Here is a 25,151-nt window from a genome sequence, read left to right on the forward strand (position 1 = left end):
TATTAGAAGATTTATTTATTAGTAATTCTAAGTCTTACTTTTATTAACTAAGATATATCTAGAGTAAGAAGTATATTACTTAAAGTAAATATTATATAAGAATATATTTATTAGAATACTAATAAAAAAGCCTTTTTATAAGTATAAATACTATTATTACTATACTTTTTATTATCTACTACTTATTCTACCTTTACTTTAGGTAGTAAATCTTAAATATAGTTTCTTATCTAAAAATAATAAAGATTCTAAAGCTTCTAAGTATACTTTATATAGTTTTCTATTTAAAAACTTTAGAAATTCTAAAGCTTTTAAGCGCGCTTTTAATATATATTACTTTTAGCTATACTTTAATATAGTATATAAATCTTAGAATTTCTAAGCTCTATATATATATAGAGTATTTTCTAATTACTATATTTAAAGTATACTCTAGAGATTTTACTATTTATATTATACTATATTAGTAGAATAACTAACTTTATATATCTAACTATAAGATAATACTCTAGAGCTACTAAAGAATATAACTTAAAATATTAGTATTACTTCTAGTTTATACTATAAGCGCTATATATTATACTAGTAAAGGTATACACTAGCGTATAGCTATACTTTACTTAGAATATAGCTCTTAGCTATACTAAGTTCTTACCTCTTAGGCTCTAAAGCTACTTAGTAAGTTATACACTAGTCTAGTTATAGTAGTTAGTAGGTCTGCGCGTATAGAAGGCTAATTATATTCTAAGCGAAGCTGCCTAACGCGTAGTAACTAAAGTTTCTAGCTTACTACGTATAGGCTAGTAGATTTTCTATTAAAGGTTTCTATATTAACAGTGCAGAACATACGCGTTTAACTTAGACTAAAGCCTAGTTCTGCTAATCTCTGCCTAGGTAGCTATTAAAGTAGAATGTATGTACACTTTTCTCTGCATATACGCGATGCAAAACACAAAGCCACTATTAGGCGTACAGAGGGTTAGAGCCTTTTCCCACAAGACGCGTATAGGCTGTATTACCTAGTAGGTTAGCACTGTGTTTTTTTGCACCCTGTAATACCTGGTTTACCTAATTCGCTCAGCAAGCAAAGACGGAAGAAATGCGACGAGACTGAACCCACATGTCAAAGATGCACTTTAGCCAGCTTCGTCTGCGATGGCTACGCATCTGCGCCTCTGAAAAAATGGCAGACCCCGAACGCGCCAGTGCTGGCACCAAAGCCTATCCGAACCGTTTGCTCTTCAAGGGGATCTTCGATCTTCGATCTTCCCAGAAGGTTGTTGGTACCAGGCCATCCCTTGGAAACCTACTACTACACTCACTTCTTCACCAACACGATTCACGACATGGAGATATCTGAATCTTTGAACAAGAACTTCTGGCAAAAGGCCTTCCAGGGCCCTAGCCAAAACGTCTCGTGTGTACGACATGCAGTCATGGCTCTTGGCGCCGTCCATTGGCAATTCACAACATGCGACCAGGACAAACCATCAAGTCTTGAAGCTTTTACCCTGTCGCACTACAACGGTGCCATATCTGGTCTGATACACGGAAGAGGCATCGCGAACGATTCCCCAACCGATCTAGTCACTATCCTGACATGTTGCGTCTTGTTTGCCATTCTCGAGAGCCTTCGCGGCAACTTCAGCGAGGCGATTCGGCACATCAGGTCTGGGACAGAACTCATTGCGAACCACAAACCCATCACATACCTACCTAACCATGATATCGAGGAACTGGCAGCCATATTCCACGCCATTGGTAGCCAAGTCGGCCTCTTCTCCCCAAACCGTATATTCGCAAACATCACGCCATTCATGGCCCCGAAAAAGAAGTACTACAAACCTGCTGGAAAGCTTCGGGATCTCGTCGAGGCGGAAGATGTGATGAACACGTTCGATGATGTCGTCACGCACATCTCGTGGGACTTGGAGCAGGATCAGGACCATAACAACTCCGAGTGCGAAAAGCAATGGGCAATACTACGACAACGATTGCGAGTATGGGATATACAATTCCGGGCCATGGTGAAGGCCCTAGTAGGCACAGCCGAATACGGAAGAAACCTAGAAAGAATTATCAATCTGAAAATTCAGTACAAACTCTGGGAGTTGCTACTAGCCGAGGAAAGCCCTGCAGTCGATTGCGACAACCAGCCCACAAGCCACCTCGACGCTGTAGAATGCAGTCTCCTACTCGACGACCTCGATCACTTGTGGAGTAAGTCGAAACAACCACTGTTCGGACTCAAAACGGATCTCACCACGGCGTTGTTCCAGCTCTATGTTTTCTGCACTGATGTGGCAGTGCGGCGGAGGATTATTAGTATGCTGCGGTCGCGGAGGAGGAGAGAGATTCTTTGGGATAGTTTGGAGTTGGCGAATTTCTTGGAGAGGGATATGGCTCGGAGGACAGCTGGGTGCCAGACGGAAATTTGGCCGGATATAGGTCCTTCGCCGGATGAGAGTGCGCTGATAGTGTTCGGGACTTAGGTATTGTATTGACACGGGTATAGGCTTTGCGGGATGGGCGATGATAGGTGTCTCGTACTTCTCGCCACCCTGTGCTCTTTACGTATCGGGTATGCTCGTTTCAATCTGAGAGGACATGCGACGACGCATCCACTGCCACGACAGAGGTCAGCATCGGGTACAATGAAGATCTTGTCAAGGAGGCTAAATGCGACGTAAGTTTTGGAGTCACGATACGCCTCGTGATCTGCCTAGAAACACCCCAAATCAAGAAGAGTAGGCACCTTTGATTCGAAGTGGAGCTTGACCTTGCGTCGTGCCAGTTGTTGGAGTTCTACTTCGGTGTGCGGCATGATCGTGTTAGCCTTGGAGTGCATTGCTGAAGAGCCTAACGTTTCCAGATCGGCAGGGTCGATCTCAAGCTAAGTCGAGCCGCTAAATGCAGGGCCCTCAACAATATTGCTGCCTGCGCGAGCGTAACTGTAGCCAATCGTTGGTCTCCTGCATGGCCGAGCACAATGTCTTTGGCAACGCGAGGACCACCACGCAGTATGCATCACATATAAACAGCCAGGAATACCAACCCTTTGTAATGCTCACATTCAACCCCTTCTGCTATTACCAAACTCACGATCATCATGGTATTCATTTCGCCTCCCTTCGATGTCACATGCCTCACAGCATATCTCCTGGCTTCATTGAACGACAACGAGCTAGCAAATGTCAAGGCAGAATTTGAACTCGGCGCCTGCTCTCCATTCCAGCCCCTGCTCGAGCTCAAGATCATAAGACCTCCCGATGATTACATCGGCAAATCCCATCAATATATGCGCGCCAAAGAAAACGAAGCAGGCCGAGAATCTCCATTCGTCGTCATTGACGAAGATGCAGGGAAGAGGGGTGCAGTCTGGTACGTGGATGCCTTTGCCGACGACGAAATGGTGGAAGAGGGACAAGCAGAAAGTACACAAGTGGTCGTGAAGCTCCTTGTGAAGACGGAATGCTTAGCTCTGACGTATATCAACTACGAGATTGCCAATATCGACATCGACGAGGATCTGGACAATGCTGAAGTGGAGCGACCGCTGAAGAATGATTTCTTTCAGCCCTTGGTATCGGATTGCGGTGGGATGGATATGAAAGAGCAACAGCGTGATCAAGACGTGGAAGTGACGGCTGGACCGGGTGAATTCGAGGAGACTAGGGAGAAAGCTCTGCTTGAGAACTTCTCTCCTCAGCCAGATAAGCTTGGGAAGCTCAAGGACGAGATTGCGCGGGCTGCTGGTCTACTCGCAGCGTGGACCTTTGTTGATGAGGCGCAGCCGGTGGATATGCCTGACGGCTCACGGAAGACGTTCCCGGCGGGAAGCGTTGTACTTCAGCAGAAGTACGATCCAGATTTCCCGTGGCCGGAGTACGAGTGGCCAGAGGGTTCATTGTAGCAGTCTATGGCGACGAATTTGGATATGGAGTGTCTCTGATCGAACGACTAGCTAGTAATTAGCTGTGAAGCAGGACTGCCAATATAGACCATAAGAGAAAACGGCGTCTTCTTCAGAAGTGGGCTCTAACTCCGAAAATACCACGCACGCACAACGACCTCCCTACCGTCCGATAAGTGAACGTTCGTCGGATAATTATCCGACATACACAACAAACAAACAGCGACGTAGATACGATTATCTCGTCGATCCGATAAATACTGACAAAGCCATGTACATACCTTCCTGATTGAGACTAGTCGCAAACGTACTCACCACTTATCCCCGCGCAACATCCGATAACTAAGACACACCAAGACTCTAACCATCAACCAAGCATCACCATGGCGGGCAAGAATTGGGGAAAGCAGACGCCTGTTCCAGTTCCGTCGAAGCAGTGTAGTCGCTCTTACTACCGTCAATTCGTTGGAAGCGCTTTGTTTTGCTTAGCGGGTTTGGCTTTCTTACGTCATATCACCGTTCCTGTATCATCGCCATGGCAGCTTCCATCCCGTTCAGGCGATGCCAATTCGAAAGCGCAATGTCCTCAGGTCGAACCCCTGTTCCCAGCGAGGAAGACGAAAGAGTTGGATGAGATGGAAAGTTACCTGACGTCCGATCCTTTCCGAGACGTTGCAATCGAGCGCCTATCAGGCGCCGTCAAGATCCCCACGCAAAGCTACGACGATATGGGCGAAATTGGATCTGACCCGCGCTGGGACATTATGTACTCTTTTGCCGACTACCTTGAGAACACTTTCCCGTTGACGCATGCGACATTGCAGTTGGACAAGGTCAACACGCATGGCTTGCTGTATACGTGGGCTGGCACGGACGCGAGCTTGAAGCCTAATCTGCTCATGGCGCATCAGGACGTTGTGCCTGTTCCTGACTCTACGGTTAAGCAATGGACGTATCCCCCGTTTTCTGGTCATTATGATGGGAAGTTTGTTTGGGGCAGGGGTGCGAGCGACTGCAAGAACCAGTTGCTGGCTATTCTGAACAGCGTCGAGGCGTTGATCTCTGCTGGTTTTGCTCCTCAGCGAACTTTGATCCTGTCGTTTGGCTTCGACGAGGAGATATCTGGTCGAGAAGGCGCAGGCCATCTCTCAGAGTACCTATTACAGAAGCTCGGCCACAACTCCATCGCCGCCATCATCGACGAAGGCGCCGTAAACGTCGAAAGCTGGGGTGCAAACTTCGCCATCCCCGGTGTCGCCGAGAAAGGCTACATTGACGTCGACATCGTTGTGCGTATGCCCGGCGGCCACAGCAGTATCCCACCCGCACACAACGGCATCGGCGTAGCCAGCGAGCTCATCACCCTAATCGAAGCAAACGCTTACGAGCCGCACCTCGCAGACGAGAACCCATACCTAGGCCTCCTCCAATGCGGCGCCTCCCACGCGCCAGACTTCCCGCACCACCTCAGCAAACTCCTCGACAAGCGCTTCAAACGCAGTCTAACGTGCACTAAGAAGTCCTCCAAGGACGCCCTTGCCCTTGAAGCAGCAAAAGCAGGTCCAGGAATAAAATACCTCTTCACAACCTCCGTAGCCGTCGACATCATCCATGGCGGCGTCAAAACAAACGCGCTGCCCGAACGAACCCAAATCACAGTAAACCACCGTATAAACGTCGGTTCCAGCTCCTCAGCCGTGAAAACGCACATCGCGTCCCTCGCCGCCCAAGTAGCCCAAAAGCACAACCTCACCCTCCACGCCTTCAACGGCACCGAGACCCCCTCTAGTATAACCCTCTCCCACGGCCCCACCATGCTAGAACCGGCGCCCGTCACACCCACATCCTTGGAATCAACCTCACACACAAACAAAACCGCAACGCCCTACCAGATCCTGTCCGGCACAACCCGTGCCCTCTACGGAAAAGATTTGCTTGTGAGTCCGGGTATCATGACTGGAAATACGGATACGCGCTACTATTGGGATTTGAGCGAGAATATCTTTAGGTATGGACCGGGTTGGGATAGGGAGCAGGTTGGCTTGGGGAATATTCATACGGTGGATGAGAGGGTGGGGGTGCAGGCGCATTTGGATACGGTCATGTGGATGTGGGGGTGGATTAGGAATATGGATGAGGCGGTTTTGTGAGGGGTGGTGTGTTAGGGATGTGGGAGATGGGGGATAGATGGGAATGGTTGGAAGGGGGTTGGAATGGCTTGTACTGAGATAGCAGTAACGAATAGTAGTGGCAAGAGCACGAAGTCAACAGTTTGATACCCTCACGCCACTGAGACAGAGAGCATCGGTAAATGTGTTTGATTGAAAAGATCCATTCTTTCATCAAAAGCTCTATACATTATGGTATAAATGTGGAACAAGGATGTACCACTCTCGACAGATACCTTCCGAAAGCGGTCCAAGTATCTTCCGAGAGTGGTACAGCCTCAATCACACCTATACCATAATGAACACCGCTTCGATGAACATGATGATAACTTTGTCTCTCTCTCTCTCTCTCTCCTCTTCCAACAGCAGCTATGCTACGTTCTCGTCTTCTGCCATGAAATGCTCAGCTGGACCCAACGCCAAAAGTGTATGTACACGCAACAAAGCGCTCATAAGACGCATCTAGCAAAGTAAAGAGATAAAGCCATGATATCATATCAAATCCCGTCTGCAGGCACATAGCATGCCTACAACCATCCAATCAAAAAAGAAAGAGGAAAGCACAGTCGCTGACGTCGATGGAGGGTACCCGCTCGACCGCTCGATTGTAACGTAAAGGAGAAAGTAACATCGAAGTGGAAATCCGCTAGTCAGTCTGTCAAAAGAGTAAGAAAGGTATGTCGGAAACCGAAAACAACCGTCTAGTGCTTGGGGCAGCAGCATACGTGTGGACCACTCTCGATGACCTCCTTGGTGGCTTGGTCTTCGTACTTCTTGAAGTTCTCCATGAAGAGCTTGCCGAGCTTCTCGACTTCGCCCTTGAAGTCGGCGGTGCCGTTCCACGACTTGGCGGGGTTGAGGAGCTCGTCGGGGACGTTGGGGCAGGTCTTGGGGACGGAGAGGCCGAAGGTTTCGTAGGTCTCGTATTCGACGTTGGCGAGCTCGCCGGAGTGGATGGCGTCGAGGATGGCGCGGGTGTACTTGAGGGGGCAGCGCTGTGGAAATAGTTAGCATGTGTTTTGAATGGATATTGTTGCAGGATTGTCTTACCTTGCCACCGGTGGTAGCACCGGCACCGACCCAGCCGGTGTTGAGGAGCCAGGCATTGGCGCCGTGTTGTTGGATCTTCTCCGCGAGCATCTTGGCGTAGCGCATGGGGTGGAGTGCGAGGAAGGGCTGGGCGAAGCAAGAAGAGAAGGTAGCCTGGGGCTCGGTGATACCCTGCTCAGTACCGGCCATCTTGGAGGTGTAACCGGAGATGAAGTGGTACATGGTCTGCTCGGGGCTGAGCTTGGAGATGGGAGGAAGGACACCGCGAGCGTCGCAGGTGAGGAGAACAATGTTCTTTGGGTGGCCTTCTGAGATGCAGGGAATCTTGGTGTTCTCAATGTATTCGATGGGGTAGGCGCAGCGGGTGTTCTCGGTCAGGGTGTCGTCGTCGTAGTCAACAACACGGGTTACTGGGTCGAAGACGACGTTCTCGAGGATCGATCCGAAGCGAATGGCGCCGTAGATATCCGGCTCCTTCTCGGCAGAGAGACCGATGCACTTGGCGTAGCAGCCACCCTCGATGTTGAAGACACCAGTGTCGCTCCAGCAGTGCTCGTCGTCACCGATCAAGGCGCGCTTGGGGTCGGCAGACAAGGTGGTCTTGCCAGTTCCGGAGAGACCGAAGAAAACAGTGACATCGCCGTTCTTGATACCCTCGTTTGCGGAAGAGTGAAGAGTCAGGACGTTGTGCTTGACAGGCATCTCGTAGTAGAGAACAGTGAAGATGCCCTTCTGCAGAGGTGGAGGTACGAAGTCAGCATTTGTCTCACATGCACTTCGTACACTTGGGACTGACCTTCATCTCACCAGCGTACTCGGTACCGAGAATAACCATCTCCTTGTCGGCGAAGTTGAGGGCGACGGACGTTGACGAGGTCATACCGCTGGTGTACCTGTTGGCAGGGAAAGCACCGGCATTGTAGATAGTGTAGTCAGGCTCGAAGTGTTCCAGCTCTTCCCTTGAAGGGCGAATCAACATGTTGCGCATGAAGAGAGCATGGTAGGCACGAGCGCAGACGACACGAACGCGAATCCTGTAGCGCTTGTCCCAGCCGGCGAAGCCATCGACGACGTAGATGCGGTTCCTGGTGTTGAGGTAGTCGATGGCACGCTCACGGTTGATACGCCAGACCTGGATGGGATGTCAGCAAGAGTTCAAGATGCGCACGTGATGATATTCCAGATGGATCGATGGAAGTTGATCCGTCATGCAGGCGCGATGCGGGGCAGCCGAGCCCCAGAACCGCGCCACGTGCAGGGATGCGAACTCCATCGGGTATGCGCCTAGCGTACATGACGTCTGCCGCCAAAATTTCACAAGCCAATTCCGCGGTTTGACGTAGACAAAAGTTTAATGCGTAGGAAATGCGGAGAAGACTTACGTCGGCCTTCATCGGCTTGTTCACTGGACCCCACCAGACGTCGTCTTTTGACGAGTCCTCCTCGACGATGCGCTTGTCCGAGGGTGAGCGGCCGGTCTTGGCTCCTGAGTATGCTGAGAGTGCGCCTGAGGCTGTGATGGCTGAGCCGGTCTCGTATACGAGCGCATCTTCGTAGAGGGCAGCGACTGAAGGGTTGGCGATCTGGCATGGTTAGTATTGGAGTTGAGGTTTGTACGCCCAGGTAAGCTTACAATGGCTACACGGTCATAGTCGATGTGTGCCTTGTCGTGGAGGGACTCTTCAATCTCCGTGTGTTCCTTGTTCGGCCTTGAGATAGTTGTTAGTTTAATCCAACTCAATTGACCTGAGGTCAGAGAAAGGATGGCACTCACGCAACGCCGGAAGGGTGGAGATTGGTCTTGTTGACGCTTTGAGAAACCATGGTGTAGGATATGAGTGGAGAGATGGAAGAGGAATGGAAATTAGAACGCTGTTGTTTTGACACCTGTTGACGGGCAAAGTCTTGGGCCAAAGGAGCTGGGGATGCAGTTCTAACAACGGGGTCCGAGGCAGCTTTAATACCACTCGAAGCCATTCTGACGACGTCGTCTGCGCTCAGGCTGGCACTGCTGGGCCGGGGACAAGCTAGCGCTACTGTCGCTGATTGGGTAATGGCGCGTGTTTGGGTAGTGGGAGTGCCGGTCGGCTCACGAGGGACGAAAATAACGCGGAGCTGGGCACGAGGGCTGGGTGACTTCGGAAGGAGCGCCCGGCAAGTGTAACCACGACACCCAGCTTTATGGCTGCCAAAGCTTAGGCCGACGACGCGCATGGAATGGCAAATTCTATTCTTCTCTAGCTAGGACTAAGATGAGGTCTGCGGTCACGGTTGTGTCATGGTCGACGACTTTTCGCAGTACCGGAGCCCTCGTGACGATTGCTACAGCTGCGTGAACGGCAATGCGCGCGTCGGTATTGGCTGGAGGGGCTGATCGCACTTACCCCACATTCACGCTCGCTGCAAGCGGTAAAGGCTCAACGACCTTTCGTCATTGTTTCATTGGGCCACATTACGAACATTTCGGCTATAACCACTCTTGGCCTATTTCTCGCCGGAGAAGCTGTGCTATTGATGGTAGACCTCGGTATGGTTTAGGAGGGTGACTAGAGCGGCCATGAACGAACAGTACGAAATGCCTCATACCACAATCAGTACATGCGCGTCAATATTGCGCATCGCGACAATCAATAGTCGACAGCATAGCTCGGCCACAGGAGGCGGTGCAAAGATACCACAGTTCCGGTTCCAGCTCGTGTGCAGTTTGCGATCCACACAGACCCCTGCACTATGATGGAACGCCGTTCGGCTTAGTCCTTCGATTTCACGATGCACAAATCAAGGGCCTCGGACGGGCGGCGCTGCCCATCGGAAAAGCTGAGGCATTTCGATGCTTCTCACGATGCCTTGTTAACCCGATACCTGCAAGATTGGGTTTGCATGTGTCAAAGTGCCGAGCATATCGTGTGAGCGGTCTTGTTAATCGCGCATGGCTCGACAGCTACGACGGAGACCAGCACATCCATGATAACTCACACGTCAAATGCACAGTGGAAGCTACTGGACCTGTACACATGACAGCTGCGCTGTCAAAATTACTATTAATGCTACACCGCTGACTATACGGGTCACTATGGTGGACGCTAGAACCAAGCCTGTACGTACAGAGAAACTCTAGCACATGCTCTAGATCCCCAAGAGGCATTTCGCGGGGAATGCACGAGGCGGAAATGAGCCCCACACTGCGCTGGGATGGGCCGTCCCAAAGCTGCGTCTCCCAGCCTTGCGCGTTCCGGCCGCGGGCAGGCTAGGAGTTTTCCGGAACCCGCGTCTTCGCAGTCGACGTCGAAGCATGTCGCTGCACACTGTGCCGAATATCTGCTATCTTTGAAATCTCTGTATCAAGCTGCATCTCCGCTCTGCTTTTGCTTTGCCTCTTTCTTTTGTTTGCGCGCGGCCGGGCTGAAGAAAGACTTGATCTGGCGTAGGCCACCCAAGTACAGCCAAGTGCAGATGAAGACGACGGAAAAGTTGAAGAAAATATACGCCCACATAATGCCGAAGTCACGCCATATGTACTGTGGGAACACGTTGAAGGATGCCAGGAAGGCTTCTCCAGTTGCGTACTGACAGAACCCACAGTTCCCGTCCGGCTGGGCTTCGACGTAGCCCCCTGCTTGCTGCGCGAATTGGCCGGCGTATGTCTGACAGTCTTGGCCAGGTGGGGGTGGAAAGATCGCCATCTCTTTAGTCTCGCATCGGATGGTTTGACCTTGGACGAGTAGCGCAAGGAATCCTTCAAGCAGGTACTTGAAGGGAGTAAGCCAATACATCCAGCTTTGCCTGCGCTCGTAGTTAGTACATATTTCACATCGATCTGTAGATATTCCTTACCAGAACGAGGGTAGCGCATTGTATGGCACGACCACACCGCAGAAGGATACGATGAACGTAAAGAATAACGGCACAAGTAGCGACGCGAGCAGCTCGTTGGGAGAGAAAGACGCAATAGCCTGTCCAAAGCCCAGGTAGAAGACCTCGAACAGCATAACGAAGAGCCAAACACTAGCCGCGGTATACGTGTCGCGAGGGAAGCCAGGCGGGAAGTACCAGCAGCACCAGTAAATAGTTCCAGCAATGATTCGGTAAGGCAGCTCGCTGAGTATCGTACCCCAAACCATGGCAGTCCAAGAGTAGATCTTAGCACTGCCTTCGCGGGACTCGTAGATGCCGCGCACACTGAGGAAGCGAGGCTGCAGTTGCTGGATCAGGGGAGGTGCGATGGTGAGGGTCATGAAGATGGAGAAGAGTCGGGATTGCATGTCGATTTGGCTGTTTCCGAGGTTCCAGAAGGTGAAGCCGTTGAATAACCCAGTGATTATATGAAGCATGACCATACCTTGAACGTAGGGGGGATCCCGCCAGATGGCTACGAAGCTTCGTTTGACAACTGTAAGCCATTGCTGAGGGTATGGCATGGCGTATTCTCGGTCATCGCGAGCCTCGTCGTTCTTGGATGCATCGCGCCTGCTGGAGGTGATATCCTGGATCTCCTTGCCGAGCTTCTCGTTTTCTGAGCTCTTCTCCCAGACGTCACCCCAATCTTGGCCCTTGTAGTCGGGGTTACCGGCACCGATAGCCTCCAACATGTACTCAGCAGGGTTGGTGTGCGGAGGACATTTGTCAGCGCCATTGCCTTCGAGATACTTGATGAGGTTCTGGGAGTCGTGGCCTAGATCACCGAAGTAGACTGTACGGCCGCCGGATTTGAGAAGTAAAAGTTGGTCGAAGTGCTCAAAGAGGACGGCACTGGGTTGATGGATTGTGCAGAGAATGGCTTGCCCAGCGTCCGCAAGCTATAGTCAAGTTAGTGAGTCGTCTTATATTGTCGAGATTCATGGACTTACCTTGCGCAAGAAGCGAACGATGTTGAAAGCAGCACCAGAGTCAAGACCAGAAGTGGGTTCATCAAGAAACATGAGCAGTTCGGGTTTGCTTGCAAGCTCCACGCCGATAGTAAGACGCTTCCTCTGTTCCTGGTTGAGTCCATTTCCAGCTGTACCGATAGCTGCGCCAGCAATGTCGCGCATCTCAAGAAGATCGATAATCTTCTCGACGTAGTCGTACTTCTCCTGAATGGGTACTTCCTTCGGTTGCCTCAACCGCGCTGAGAATTGAAGTGCCTCGCGTACTGTCGCTGTAGATTCGTGTACGTCCATCTGCTCTGCGAAACCGGTCGAACGCTGGAAGGATTGCGGAAGTGGCTTTCCATCGACCAGGAAGTCTCCACGAACAACGCCAAAGTCGATGCGCTGGGCAAGGGTGTTTAGCAATGTCGTCTTACCGGCACCCGATGCACCCATTAGCGCAGTAAGCTTGCCGGGTCTGACGAAGCCCTGAACCCCCTTGAGTAACGTTCTCTCGCCCTTCTCGTATGGGATGGTGTAGGTAATGTCTTGGAATGTGAAGATTGTCTCGTTCTTTGCCACACCTTCAGCTGTCTTGTCGGAGTCGTCGTTGTCGCTGGAGTGTTTCTCGGTGATCGGTTCGCCGTTGCCAGCTTCCTCATCTTTGGGTAGATTCTTGGTCTCCATCTCTCTCTCAACAGTCTTGGGTACTTGGCCGCGCTTGTAGATAGTGACTGCTCCTCCGCCTTTGTTGGGCTTCTGGATTTCCATACCGAAAGCAGTTAGCGCGACGAAGAAGAGGAAGAAGGCACAGATGAAGCCAAAGTTGCGCCAGAGATGCGATCTGCTGTAGCCAAACGCTGCAGAAATGTAATCCGGACCGGCGACTGTAAGCGATCCAGGCCTGCTGCCTTGGATAGCGCAGGACTGATACTGCTCCTGGGCACCAGGAATTTGCGGCGCGATGAATGGGGGTACACACTGGATCTCGAGGTTGTAGAACTCGTTCGCTAGGAGACCTTCGAAGCCGTATTGAATGGGGTTGATCCAACGTAGCCACGAAAACCAGGGATGCATCTTCGCCGGAGGGATCAAATAGCCGGTATATACGACAAGCGCCTGAATTGCAACACCCGTGATCCGAGTTGCGACGTCCAAGGACCCTACCAAGGCACCAATAGCTCTGAAGAAAGCGTACATGGTCATTGTGATGATCCAGAGGAAGAGGAGTGAGATGAAGAATTGCGATGCTGTTCGCGAAAGGTTGGCCATGAAGTATACAACAATGTCGAAGATGAACACCTGAACCAGCACAAGGGGCATGTCGATAAGGGTCTGCGCAATAGCGTAGGCAGCCGGTCGATAGAAGGAGAAGGTCTTGTGCTTCAATAGAATGGGTCGGGATTCGAAAGCGGACGTAAGCTCAGCGAGAGCGAGAAGGGCGTTGAAAAGCAGCATGAAACTACAAAGGTGACGAAGTTAGTTTATGTCTCACATGCATTTTGTAAAGTCACAACTTACAAGATTACACCACCTCGCGGAAACACACCCTGAGCAGTGTTTGGAAGGTTATAGAACAATGACCCGACGATAAGGGCCTGGAAGAAGATGCCACCCCATTTGCCAATAAGAGATTGCGGGTCTCCCACCATGACGCGAAATTGGCGATCGGTACAGGCGACGACTTGAGCTGGGAACGAGATGGTGAAGTTCTTCTTCTTGGTAGCTTTAGTTCGTGCCTGGTGACGTTCTTCAGCCTGCTTCTTGGTCTCCTTGTCGAACTCATCGATCTCGGCCAGGTTGTCATTGGCTTGCTCGCTGCTGGCAAATGCTTCTCCAAAAGCCGCGCCAGTGCGAGGAATGCGATCTTCCCAGCCTTCCTTGATCTGTCGCTCGTGATCATCGGTTACGGACGTCAAGAAGTCACTGGTGGTCCAGCGCTCGGGTTTGACGAAGCCAAGATTCTTGAAATACTCCGCGGCCTTCTCGGTGGGCCCAAAGTAGCAGCAGCGGCCTTCGTGAATTAAGAGAACCTTGTCGAAAAGGTCGTACAAAGACTCGCCTGCCTGGTAAAGCGCTACAGCAGTCGAGATTTGGGCCATGTTCGTGAGAGATCGCAGACTCTGAACGTATTCGAGAGCAGTGCTCGCATCGAGACCTTTTGTCGAGTTGTCCCAGGACTGTACCGATGCCTTGGTTACCATGGCCTCCGCGATCGAAACCCGCTTCTTCTCACCACCAGACACACCACGAATCAGTTCATTGCCAACCTTTGTACCCAGGGTGTGCTCAATCCAGAAAAGCTTGGTGACTACACGAAGGAACTCGTTGACATAGTCGTTGCGGGATTCGCCTTCCTTTCGTGACTCTTTACCAGGCGTCCTTGTCTTCAAGGCGAACCTGAGTGTGTCTTTGACCTTGAGCGTCGCGTAGTGGAGGTCCTCTTCGGGGTTATATAGCACCTCCGAACGGTACTTCTTGCCCATCTCGTCGGCGTCAGTACCGCCATACGAGACGTCGCCTGTGATCTCTTCGTAGCCGTATCGTTGGTTGCCGATCATCTTGAGGAACGTTGAGCAACCTGCCCCAGGTCTACCAAGAACTAGCACCATCTCGCCAGGTCTTATGCAACCAGAAAAGTCGTCGAGAAGGGTGCGGATCGGGGGCTTGCCGCCTGCCTTGCGTGGCCCCTTGGTGAGGAGGTTCTTGAAGAATCTCACGGGGTCTAGGAAAAGACTTCCAACACTCGGCTGCAATGCCGCCCCAATACCCATGCCCTTAACGGTCAAGTGCTTGAAGATTACACCTTGATGTCTCGTCTTCTCCTCTTCTGATGCTTCCTGCCTGGTATGTCCGAACATCTTTCCCATTAGCTTGTTGATCTCGTCTTCTTCCTCTTGGCTTCGTCCTGTCGCACTAGTATTTGTCTTGCTGAGGCCATTGGCCTGGCTCGTTCTTCGCCTGGACAACGCGCGGAACAGGTCGTCTTCGGTCATGGGTTTCGAGTTCTTCGACTGGAGGCCGGGCCTCTTGGCGCTTTCGGTGCGCTTCGCAGATGGCTCCTCAGCTTCATGCTCCGAGTCTGAAGAATCATCGTGGAGAACTACGTGCTCCTCGACTGGGCCTCCTGATGTCGTCTTCTGCAGGTAGTCGTTGCTTGGAATAGTCTGAGTTGCAGATTCATCGCTGGACACATGTTCGGAAGCTGAATGTTGTATTGCGGCATCGGAGGAAGGTCGAACATCTGGCGATGGTACCGCTGTGGAATTGCTTGAAGCTGAGAATAGCCCTGAGCCTTCGGCACCGTAGTAGCTCCGGCTACTGGTGTGTAAGACGTTGGAGATGAAGGTATTGTGCGTACTCGTTTCATTATTGGTGGCAGACGCGTCTGAAGTAGCATGTGATTGTTGTTGCGACGCGTCTTGTGTGTGTTGTTGATCGGGATCCTGGAGCGTTCCTGCCTCGTTGGATGCCATCGCGAAGATCTCCACAGCCTAGGAAGGCCAACGAAGAGTAGTATGCGCCGTGAAACTACTACGAGAATAATCGCTATCCAATGATCGACTGTAAACAAAAATGGCTAAAAGAAGCCGTTTGCGACGGTCTCGAGGGACTATCCGCGAAAGTTGCGGGCGTTGTGGGGGATCCGAACGGAGGGACAGTACTATAACATAGTTCCCAGTGACAGTCAACTAGAGCGCTTCGCTGCGCGCACGCACTTGTTACGTGCCTCATGTTTGCGACGCGTCGATAGTTCAATGTAGAAGTGGTGATGTCATGTTGATGTTAGATCCCCAGATCGGTAAATCGGAGTTTAGCCTCGCATCCAACCCGAGAGTGATTCGACGCCTCCTTGATCGATGCACGATCTGGCACATCCGCCATGCGATTTGTGGAGGCGCTAGGTGCCCGCGGGGTGCGGAGAGTTGCTGGTGCGTGGGCGTTGGCAGTGTTCAGATGCGTCAAAAGCATGCGGACGCGCGAAGCGTTCGATATCCGCTTCCTTGTTGTTTCCGCTTTATCCTGGGTCATGGGTACACTGCAAATTCCAGCGCCTGAGCACTGGTGGGTAGTGTCGAAGTCTTGCTTGATGCAAGGGCGTTCCGAGGAGCAATATGTCGTTGCGTCAGGCAGGAGAAGCCAAGCAGTGCTTGTTGTCTCAGCCACTTGGCCTCGCTTCCACTTTCGACCGACGCAGATGGCTACTTTCCTTATCTTGTCTTCATGCCGCGACTCATCAATCGCAATTTCGCGATCCCCTTCTGCTTTGCTCATTTCGAAATTCGAGTTAACCTAGAAACGTATTGTTTGTCATGGTTCAGGTCTTGCAACTCCAGGCTTGCTACTCCATCCCCGCATAGGTTCATTTCCCTTCTAAAGAAGTTCAGAAGACGAGGAGGAGCCGATTGAAGGGCAATGTGATGTCGCGACGGGCTGTGTAGGGGGAAATCTACTCGTAAAAACAAGGAACTTTGCAACTTCACCCTAATCTCTCAGTCTCTCTCCAGCACGACGTAGAAAAAAGCACACTTGGCAGCAACTCCCACCTCACCAATTCTGATGAATACCGGGAATCCTACTTTGTATGCAGCAGCATCGTTCCAGGCCCAAAGTCAAAATGGGAGCCTTGATGTGATTTGATCGGAGACTACAGCCCTCCGCATCCTTCAGGACGCCGTTACATCCGCGTATTCTACACAGATCCTTCCCTCTTTCAGCACCCCGCAGTATCAAGACGTGGCGCAGCCATATCAGGCAACCACTATGGTTGTCAGCAGACGAATTTGTATGAGACTCAGAAAACTTTACAATCCAAGATTCTTGCGAAACGTCACCACAGCGCATCAACGCTGTCTAATTTTCCAAACTACCATCTGAACATGGCCCAGACAGGCGGCACATACCATCGCGAATCGTCATGGTCATACAATATAAGCATAGGTGGTAAGCCCATACTTGGATCACGTCCAGATAATAAAAAACATGGTACGCCTTCCCTCCGACATATCCACTACTGGATATTGACTGACACGCCTCCTCAGTGCCTGATGCGAGACCATCGGAACCAAGCCACGATTCCGAAAAAGAAGACGAGACAAAACTCAGCGAAGATTGGGAAGTTGTCGAATGGCCCGTCGCACAACCCACCGTAGAGCCCGTCATAGAAAACACGGAACCGGAGGAACCAGGCTACCGTAAAGTACGCAGCCAGTTCACATTCGACGTCGGCTGGGGAAGTTGGAGGACGACTGTATTCAAATGGGACATGAATGCGAGGTTCAAAGAATCATGATAGGGCGTTTGGATTGGGTTAGGTAGAGATGTTGTAAACGAACCATGGTACGCTACACCAATACCTAGGTATACACCAAATTCACCACCTCAGACCATAGTTCAGCTCACACTGGATATGGTAATTGAGTCATCAAATTTTCACACATTGAAAGTACACTCTTGTAGCTTTCAAAATCTACGACCATACTCCTCCACGTAGACCAACGATCGATCTACCATCCAGACGACTACCAACACATCAACTACTATCACAACGTCTACCTTCGCGAGGTCTTCCATCCAAGATATCTTCGCAGAAAAAACATGTACACACCAGCGCAATCCCATCAAACCCCAAACTTCCACACAATCCTTAACGACCCCGCAAAACACATCGAAAGGATAAAGATGGCCCGTCGAACTTCAACCTCATCCACATTCACTTCAACATCGGCTTCAACATCAACAGCCTCACCTCCCTCCACAACTTCATCAAGTTCATCAACATCATCATCGTCGTCTAGATGCAGCACCCCTGCATCCTCAGCATCAATGACCGCACCACCCTCCACGACTTCATCAACGTCAACATCAACATCATCCCCCAAATGCAGCACCCCTGCATCTTCGGCACAAAGACCCAAACCAGGACTACTCCTAGACTTGGAAGGGAGGCTTTGGACGACGTACGCACGGTCCAAGGCTTTTACGAGGTTAGCGCCGCCGGTTTCGAACAGGAGCGGAATGGAAGGGCTGCAGCGAGGGGAGTATAATAGGATGGGATAGGGAAGGGTTAGATTGGGGTAAAGAAGGGGTAGTACGGCGGATATCTGGGATGAATTGGATGCATTGATGGATCCACTTGATTGTGAGATGTCTCTGACGAGATAGAACATCTTCAGTCCAGGCTACACATCACACATGAATGCATCGGGTGAGATGATTGTTGTCATGGAAAGGTATTCATTCGCTTTTGCGCTATCCCTTCCTTCTCTCTTCCAAGGTTCTTTTTTGACCGCCACCAATGCAGCTATAACAGCGCCCATGACAAACCCAGCGCTTGACGCCATAACATCCCTAATCGTAACAAAAGACATGACATTATCTACACATTTTCACTTTCCATACTATCCAAGCTCAACCTCTCCTCGAGGACGCACATTTACTTGGCGTTCTCGGGGCGGAGGGAGCGGACAGCCTTTCCAGCGCGCCAAATCTCCAGGTCGTCAATCTCCTTGAGCTCCTGGTTGTACTTCTCGCGGTAGTCGGGCTGGCTGTTGTACTCGAGGGAGCGCTTGGTCTCGCTGCCGTTCTCGACCGAGGTGTAGAGGTCGTCGAAGACGGGCTTGAGGGCGGCCTTGAAGCGCTTGCTCCAGTCGATGGCACCGCGGCGGGCGGTGGTGGAGCACGCGGCGTACATGTAGTCCATGCCGTTGGCGCCGATCAAGGGGTACAGAGACTGGGTGGCCTCCTCGACGGTCTCGTTGAAGGCCTCGGAGGGGCTGTGGCCGCGCTCACGGAGGACCTCGTATTGCGCGAGGAACATGCCGTGGATTCCGCCCATCAGGCAACCACGCTCGCCGTACAGGTCGGAGTAGACCTCCTTCTCGAAGGTGGTCTCGTACATGTATCCGGAACCGACGGCAACACCAAGGGCGACGGCCTTCTCCTTGGCCTTGCCGGTGACGTCTTGGTAGACGGCGATGGACGAGTTGATGCCACGGCCCTCGCGGAAGAGGGTGCGGACGGTGCGGCCGGAGCCCTTGGGGGCGACGAGGATGACGTCGATGTCGGTGGGCACTTCGACCTTGGTGAGGTCCTTGAAGACGGGGGAGAAACCGTGGGAGAAGTAGAGAGTCTGGTTTTGTTAGTTCCAACTCCTGTCGAATTGATGAGTACTGCTTACCTTGCCCTTGAGCTGGGGCTTGATGGCGGGCCAGGTCTCAGACTGAGCGGCATCTGAGAGGAGGTTCATGACAATGGTGGCCTTGCCAATAGCCTCGTCGATGTCGAACAGGTTCTTTCCGGGAACCCAGCCATCGGCCTCGGCTTCCTTCCACGAAGCACCGTTCTTCCGTACACCGACAATGACGTTGAGGCCGTTGTCGCGCATGTTGAGACCCTGGCCGTGGCCCTGGGATCCGTAGCCAATCATGGCCATGGTGTCGTTCTTGAAGTACTCAAGAAGCTTCTCCTTTGGCCAGTCATCACGCTCTGTTTGCTGTCAGCTTGGTTCCAGATGCGTCGAGAATGGTCAAACTCACCGTAGACAGTCTCCTTGGTTCCGGCAAAGTCAATGGTCTTGACACCACGGGTCTGCTGGAACTGGCTTGTGACAGCCGCGCGGGGAGCAGCCTTCTTAGCACCAGCACTCAGAGCAGACACAAAAGTGCGCTTCTGAGCGGGAGTGGAAGCCAATTGGCGGGCGGTTTGGCGCAGAGCGCGGGTAACAGGTCTTGAGGCCATTGTGAATGTGTGTGAAAGGGGTATCTTGGGGTCAGAATTGTTTGGCGGGGATATGGGCTTTTAAACACGCTGGGCTCGATCGTCAACCCACCCAGAATTTCGAGTTGGGGAGCTTGGACCAGGCCGATTATCGCTGCCCCAGACCGACCGTTCGCGTCCTCGGCCAATCACCGCCCGCTGTCGAAGTGCTAGCAGGGGGCCCGGAGGGTCGTCGGGGAGGAATGCGTGTCTCCGAGAGCGGTTCTGATGATATGAGGCATCGCTGGACCCAGTCATAGTGGATAGTGCGTGGCGGCTGATGACTTGGTGAGATTGACCGTACTCTCAGCGGGCCTATTTACTACGAGGTAACGTTGCGCAGTACGGTTTGTGTATAGCTCTCACAGCCTGGGTAGACGGACACAGATTCAGCATGGCGGTGACGCAATCTTCGAGCAAACATCGCAGTTGCAGTAAAGTATCACGAACAGGTAAAACCATTTTTGTGCGCAAATATGCAGTCATATTGTATGAGATCTTGGAAGACTATCTTGCGCCCGTATGATACCCATGCGCCCTCTACATGATGCGCCAGACCATACATGCAGTCGCTAATGCATTGACATGTTCACCTCCAATCTTCTCCCATGCATCAACCCCATCCTGTAGTAAGCCCGTGGCTCGGTCTCCTGTCATTGTGATGCATCCGTCCGTGGAGTGGCATTTCGAAGGACTGCTGCGTGAAAGCTTGTGTTGTTCTGATCCTACGCAGTAAAGCTCATTTGAGCACGCGATCGAAGTTCTGTCCTTTGACGGTGCCGCCGCCGAGCGATGCGCGCACGTTGCGCTTGAAGCCCTCTCGGTTCTGCTTGAGGTCTTCGGCGGCCTCCTTGTTCAGCGGGTCCGACGCGTTCGGCTCGAGGAAGAGAAACTGTGACCTGTCAGCATACTGTTCATGTGTCCAACACTCCGGAAACGTACCTGTAGACCAACAACAACCGCATTCAAGTTCAACACCGGTTTCCAGTCCTCTCGCAGAATGTTCAAGCAGACGTTTCCCTCAAGATCGATGTTCGGGTGGTAGATCTTCTGTGTGCACTTGACTTTTGGCGGGTCGTGGGGGAAGTTCTGGTTGATCTTGAAGTCGAATCTGAAGCGTCCACCCTTGTACATGCCCTCGTCGGGGTCGATCGTGAGTTCGAAGTTGAGGATATCGTCGGGGTTGGGGAAGTGCGTCTTCATCGTTGTGCCGAGAGATAACTCTTCAAGATCTGTGTCGCGTTAGCTTTGCCAGAGATATGGTATGGAGTCGAGAGATGACGGTACCTTTTTGTGTTCGCAGCTGAGCTGGGGTGACCTTCTTCTTCTTGCTCGAGGCAGCTTGTGCAGCCTCATCCTGCTGCTGCTGTTTCTTCTACAGGATTGTTAGCCGTCGTGCATTACCACGCGACACTAGACTTCCAAAGACCTACCATAGACCATATTTTCATCATCTTGGCGGTATTGTATGCGGCGTCCGGGCTATTGCCTGTGTAGATATAACCGCGTTGGTGTGCTGGAATGCGCGCGCGTGAGGGTCGCGGGGCAAACGGCGAGAGGTAGGGGACTAGGTGGCGGTTGGGTGATAGGGAGAGGCTAGTAGAGAAGGCGGCGAGTGCGAGGGCCTGCGAAAGTACGAACGCCAAACGAAAGAAGGGCTAGAGATATTATACGTGAGAGTGAACCTTGGGAGATAAGTTGGGCAGGCTGCCACGATCCTCGGGCGTCCGTGCTGCGACGTGGGGTCCAACCACGGTTTCTCGGTGATGCCCACTTTATGGCTTAGTCACCCATGGTTCCCAGCCTTCATCTACAGACTCACAATACTCGCACGTACAGTCGGAACATAGTCACCGCAACCATGGCGGCTCCGGTACGAGACGCGTTACACTTTCCAGCTTCTGATAGCCAGCACATAGAAGGCTACCTACCTCATGACTCGCCTACATCGCCCCCAGCTCACGAACGCGTTTCTAAGCCTTTCGTCACATTAACCTTCGCTACTTCTCTCGACAGCCAATTAGCCATCGCACCCGGTGTACAGACCGCATTATCTGGCCCGCAATCCAAGGCCATGACCCATTTCCTGAGGTCAAGACACGATGCTATTCTGATCGGAGCGGGGACAGCCATTGCCGACAACCCATCACTAAACTGCCGAATCGAAGGCGTAGGTGGCTATGGTGGAGAAGGGCTCGTTGGACAACCTAGACCAGTCGTTGTTGATCCTCGCGGGCGCTGGCAGTTTAGCGAAGAGAGTAAGGTGTTGAGACTGGCCAAGGAGGGCAAGGGCAAGGCACCTTATATTGTGACCTGCGTGGAGCCGTCCAGTAATCAACGAAAGATACTTGAAAGCGTAGGTGGCCAGTTCTTGGTTCTGGGACTTTCTCCTGAAGACATTGCTGCATCTGGTTCGTCGTGGCATATCATCCTGGATGCTTTGGCGCACCGAGGTATAAAGAGCGTAATGATTGAAGGTGGCGGGTTTGTCATCAACGATATACTAGGACCTGGTCCTGCTTATTGTTTAGTCGACTCGGTAATCGTTACGATTGCTCCTACGTGGCTGGGAAGAGGCGGCGTACGGGTGTGTCCGGATGGCGGCTCGAAACGATTATTGCCCATCACACGATTGGAAAAAACGAAATGGATTCCTCTCGGAGAAGATGTCGTGCTCTGTGGGCGACCAAATAAAACGCTTCGATAGGATAGGTGGGAGTTTAGATAGTAGGCAATTCATGGCAATTCTTGGTCTAGCTTATCCACGGCAGCTCGTCCGATACTGTGCCTTGAAATAACTCCTTGACACTATCCTCCAAGTCTTTGAAGTGCTTGGCGGCCTTGCTGGCGTCCCATCCGCGTAGCTGTCTCTTCCCACCTAAAAGATCTCCGGTACCCATAGGGTCATTCTCCCACGCCGCATATCCGTTCTCTTCTTCCCCACGAAGCGTGCTCTGTAATGCGTCATTCGCCATCGGCGGATCTATGCCCTGTACCAGGATACGCTCTTTCGGCCATCGAATAGTTGGAGCATGCAGTTCGAGAAAACGCTTCGACTTGAAAGCATGCGTGATTACCCGAATCTGTTTCGGATAGTTGCCAGTAGCCTTCCTGAAAAGGAGGATACTGAACAGCAGATTCTGGAACGAGTCGGTGGCTTGTTCTTCTAGTAATATATAGCCCTTGTTGTATAATCTGTGTACATGGTCAGAATACGGTCTCCAAGAGAGTCTCGCTGTTTGCATCTGATTCATTCGCCAGCACGTCAAATGACACGATCGGACGTTGCAAGTATTGTATCGGAAACATACCTATGAGTTCGTCCTCCACCCCTGTGACCTTCTGCTAACTCTTCTGCGAGCGCTGCATGGTAGTATGAGCGTGCCTCGGTTTTCAGAGACTCCGCTCGTTTAGTAGCCCCGCCACTGAGGACAAGAATGCTTGAAGGAGGATGCTCTGCGTCCGTTCCGACAGTCAAAGCATCGATACCAGCTTTGATATGGGCCAAGAACGTCTCATGCTCGCCTGGCTTGCCTGTCGCTTCGTCTGACTTTTGAAAAGGCGCCAGCAACCAATGCGGCTCGTAGTGAGGACTACACAGCGGGAAGTTGGGCTCATCTGCATTCGGAAGGAAGATGGCGTGGCAGCAAACGATGATGAGATTCTCCGCGCTAGGATAGCTTGGTGACGGTATTGCGTGATCAGGATGCACAAAGTTCGGGTTCTCAGGTGTTTGCCATTGAGTTGTATTGTCGTGACCTTCGGCTATTGGAGATGTGGTCGCCGTGGATGGTGGTGAAGCACCGGACTTGGATTTGGGGAGATCCACTAACGGTGCGGCTGAGGCCATGGCGGCTCGTACCGCTTGGTGGATATGCGGGTCGAAGAGGAACTGTGTAGACTTCGTAGGTGATTAGCGAACAAGATGTACAATTGTTGTAGTTACAACTATTGCGACTAGTATTCCAATGCGGGGCAGTAGCAGTGGGTATGACGCCAGCCAAGCGGGTTAAGTAATGAGGTGTTGTTTTTCGAGCATGAGGAAGACTACACGAGTGGTGTGGATGCACATGGAGAATACAAGTTTTCGTTTTGTTGAGGCGCTGGTGACGGAAGGTGCGGCCTGCTGCTCCCCGCGCGATAAGGTGCAAAAGGCAGGAGCGTTTACCATCTTCGCCGCCAAAGAAGCGATTTGAGGGGACGTTTCTATGTCGCTCCCTGGGTTGAAAGGAACTTCCCAGCCCTGGAGGTATACATGGATGTAAGAGGTGGCTGAACACGTGATGTGATGACTCGGGGAGCTGCGCAGACTGTTGCTCAGCATAGGCCAACCTGTTCTATGCATCTCGTTGTGCACATGTTCAGGAAATTGAATAACGCAGGCTTATATTCAACCAAGGATCGTGGTGGAAGATCTGACTTTCGACGTCGTCTCAGAACACATGTGGTACCGACGCCGATGCCAAGCTGTCAGCGAGATCGAGTATGTGGCGGTTGAGATGTGAGACCCAGCAGAGATGAAGGGTCCTGGGTCCAGGAACAACTTTCCAACGGCGGCCCACAGCGACGGATAGGAGACTCACCACAGGCCTGGACCCTGTCACCGCACCGCCATCACGCGAACCCGGCAGCCAAACGCAGCACTGCAATAACGCTGGCAAAACGGCAGGCAAAAACGACGTGGCAAGGTTTGTAGTGGTGGCATGGGAACGGCCCTATTTAGAAATCAATCGCTCCGACTACAGGTTCGTATAGAGGTCGGTAGGCTGGGTTACAGTAGCAATGCATGCAACCCTTTGCAGAGAACTAGGAGATCTCTCTGAGTGGATCCGCCTGCGGAGCAACCTTGAAAGCTGGCTGACGTCGGCCGTGCAACCCCTAGCTTGAGACAGAGACGCGCAGCCGTGCAGAAGGGGATTTTGAGCATTTCAGCCACTCGACGGCAACGGGCGTTGTATGCACGTCGTAGGAGTAGTCTGCGCAGGGCGAGTCAGGCCGTCTACATGATAGTATCATAGTATGCCGGCAATAGCGATGTTGGTAGACTTTGGTGAGGCTGAGCAAGCAAGCGTCCAGGGCCTGTCTAATTTTAGCAGGTCGTGGCCGGCTAGCGCCACACTGACAGACGACGGAGACTTCATGTGCTTCGGTCGTGTGCTTCACCGCCAGCAGGTTTTGCGGTTGCCGTCGAATTCAAGTAGGAGCGATCGCCAGTTCTTTGAAGCGTCTCCACGAATGCATTCTTGTTAAAGGAGTGCCCAGCTGCATCCGAAACGCGCAGCTTACACGGCGACGACGAATAGAAGCTGGCTAAGCCGTGTTTCAGAGACGGCGGTTTTCCTAGCGCACCTTCCCCCATCCCACCACAAGGGGTATAGCGCGCGTCCCTTCAGCTTTCTCAGCCCTGAAGCGCCC

General features: G+C 51.9%; 6 protein-coding genes across 6 annotated transcripts; 1 reads left to right on the plus strand and 5 right to left on the minus strand.

The window, feature by feature from the left end:
• Nucleotides 1–1,346: 1,346 nt before the first annotated feature.
• J4E78_007367 (uncharacterized protein) lies at nt 1,347–6,063 on the plus strand (the record flags this gene model as incomplete). The annotated part of the gene is made up of 3 exons (XM_049367974.1): nt 1,347–2,220; nt 3,153–3,902; nt 4,472–6,063. The coding sequence occupies 3 exons, from the start codon at nt 1,347–1,349 to the stop codon at nt 6,061–6,063; spliced, it is 3,216 nt and encodes a 1,071-aa protein (XP_049220295.1).
• A 719-nt stretch (nt 6,064–6,782) lies between these two features.
• Nucleotides 6,783–9,108, minus strand: J4E78_007368 (uncharacterized protein; the record flags this gene model as incomplete). The annotated part of the gene is made up of 6 exons (XM_049367975.1): nt 6,783–7,076; nt 7,132–7,863; nt 7,928–8,263; nt 8,514–8,714; nt 8,765–8,840; nt 8,906–9,108. The coding sequence occupies 6 exons, from the start codon at nt 9,106–9,108 to the stop codon at nt 6,783–6,785; spliced, it is 1,842 nt and encodes a 613-aa protein (XP_049220296.1).
• A 1,364-nt stretch (nt 9,109–10,472) lies between these two features.
• J4E78_007369 (uncharacterized protein) lies at nt 10,473–15,713 on the minus strand (the record flags this gene model as incomplete). The annotated part of the gene is made up of 5 exons (XM_049367976.1): nt 10,473–10,914; nt 10,966–11,927; nt 11,979–13,440; nt 13,500–15,472; nt 15,705–15,713. 5 exons carry the CDS (start codon nt 15,711–15,713, stop codon nt 10,473–10,475), a joined length of 4,848 nt encoding a protein of 1,615 aa, XP_049220297.1.
• A 2,701-nt stretch (nt 15,714–18,414) lies between these two features.
• Nucleotides 18,415–19,718, minus strand: ILV2_1 (Acetolactate synthase, mitochondrial; the record flags this gene model as incomplete). The annotated part of the gene is made up of 3 exons (XM_049367977.1): nt 18,415–19,110; nt 19,159–19,466; nt 19,517–19,718. 3 exons carry the CDS (start codon nt 19,716–19,718, stop codon nt 18,415–18,417), a joined length of 1,206 nt encoding a protein of 401 aa, XP_049220298.1.
• Nucleotides 19,719–20,475: 757 nt separating this feature from the next.
• Nucleotides 20,476–21,190, minus strand: UBC12 (NEDD8-conjugating protein ubc12; the record flags this gene model as incomplete). The annotated part of the gene is made up of 4 exons (XM_049367978.1): nt 20,476–20,628; nt 20,679–20,968; nt 21,024–21,111; nt 21,170–21,190. The coding sequence occupies 4 exons, from the start codon at nt 21,188–21,190 to the stop codon at nt 20,476–20,478; spliced, it is 552 nt and encodes a 183-aa protein (XP_049220299.1).
• A 1,299-nt stretch (nt 21,191–22,489) lies between these two features.
• J4E78_007372 (uncharacterized protein) lies at nt 22,490–23,586 on the minus strand (the record flags this gene model as incomplete). Its single annotated transcript, XM_049367979.1, has 2 exons — nt 22,490–22,931; nt 23,048–23,586. The coding sequence occupies 2 exons, from the start codon at nt 23,584–23,586 to the stop codon at nt 22,490–22,492; spliced, it is 981 nt and encodes a 326-aa protein (XP_049220300.1).
• Nucleotides 23,587–25,151: the final 1,565 nt, after the last annotated feature.

Source organism: Alternaria triticimaculans (assembly GCF_023758025.1).
Source record: "Alternaria triticimaculans strain BMP 0046 chromosome Unknown scaffold_11, whole genome shotgun sequence".
In the NCBI taxonomy this organism is placed as follows: domain Eukaryota; kingdom Fungi; phylum Ascomycota; class Dothideomycetes; order Pleosporales; family Pleosporaceae; genus Alternaria; species Alternaria triticimaculans.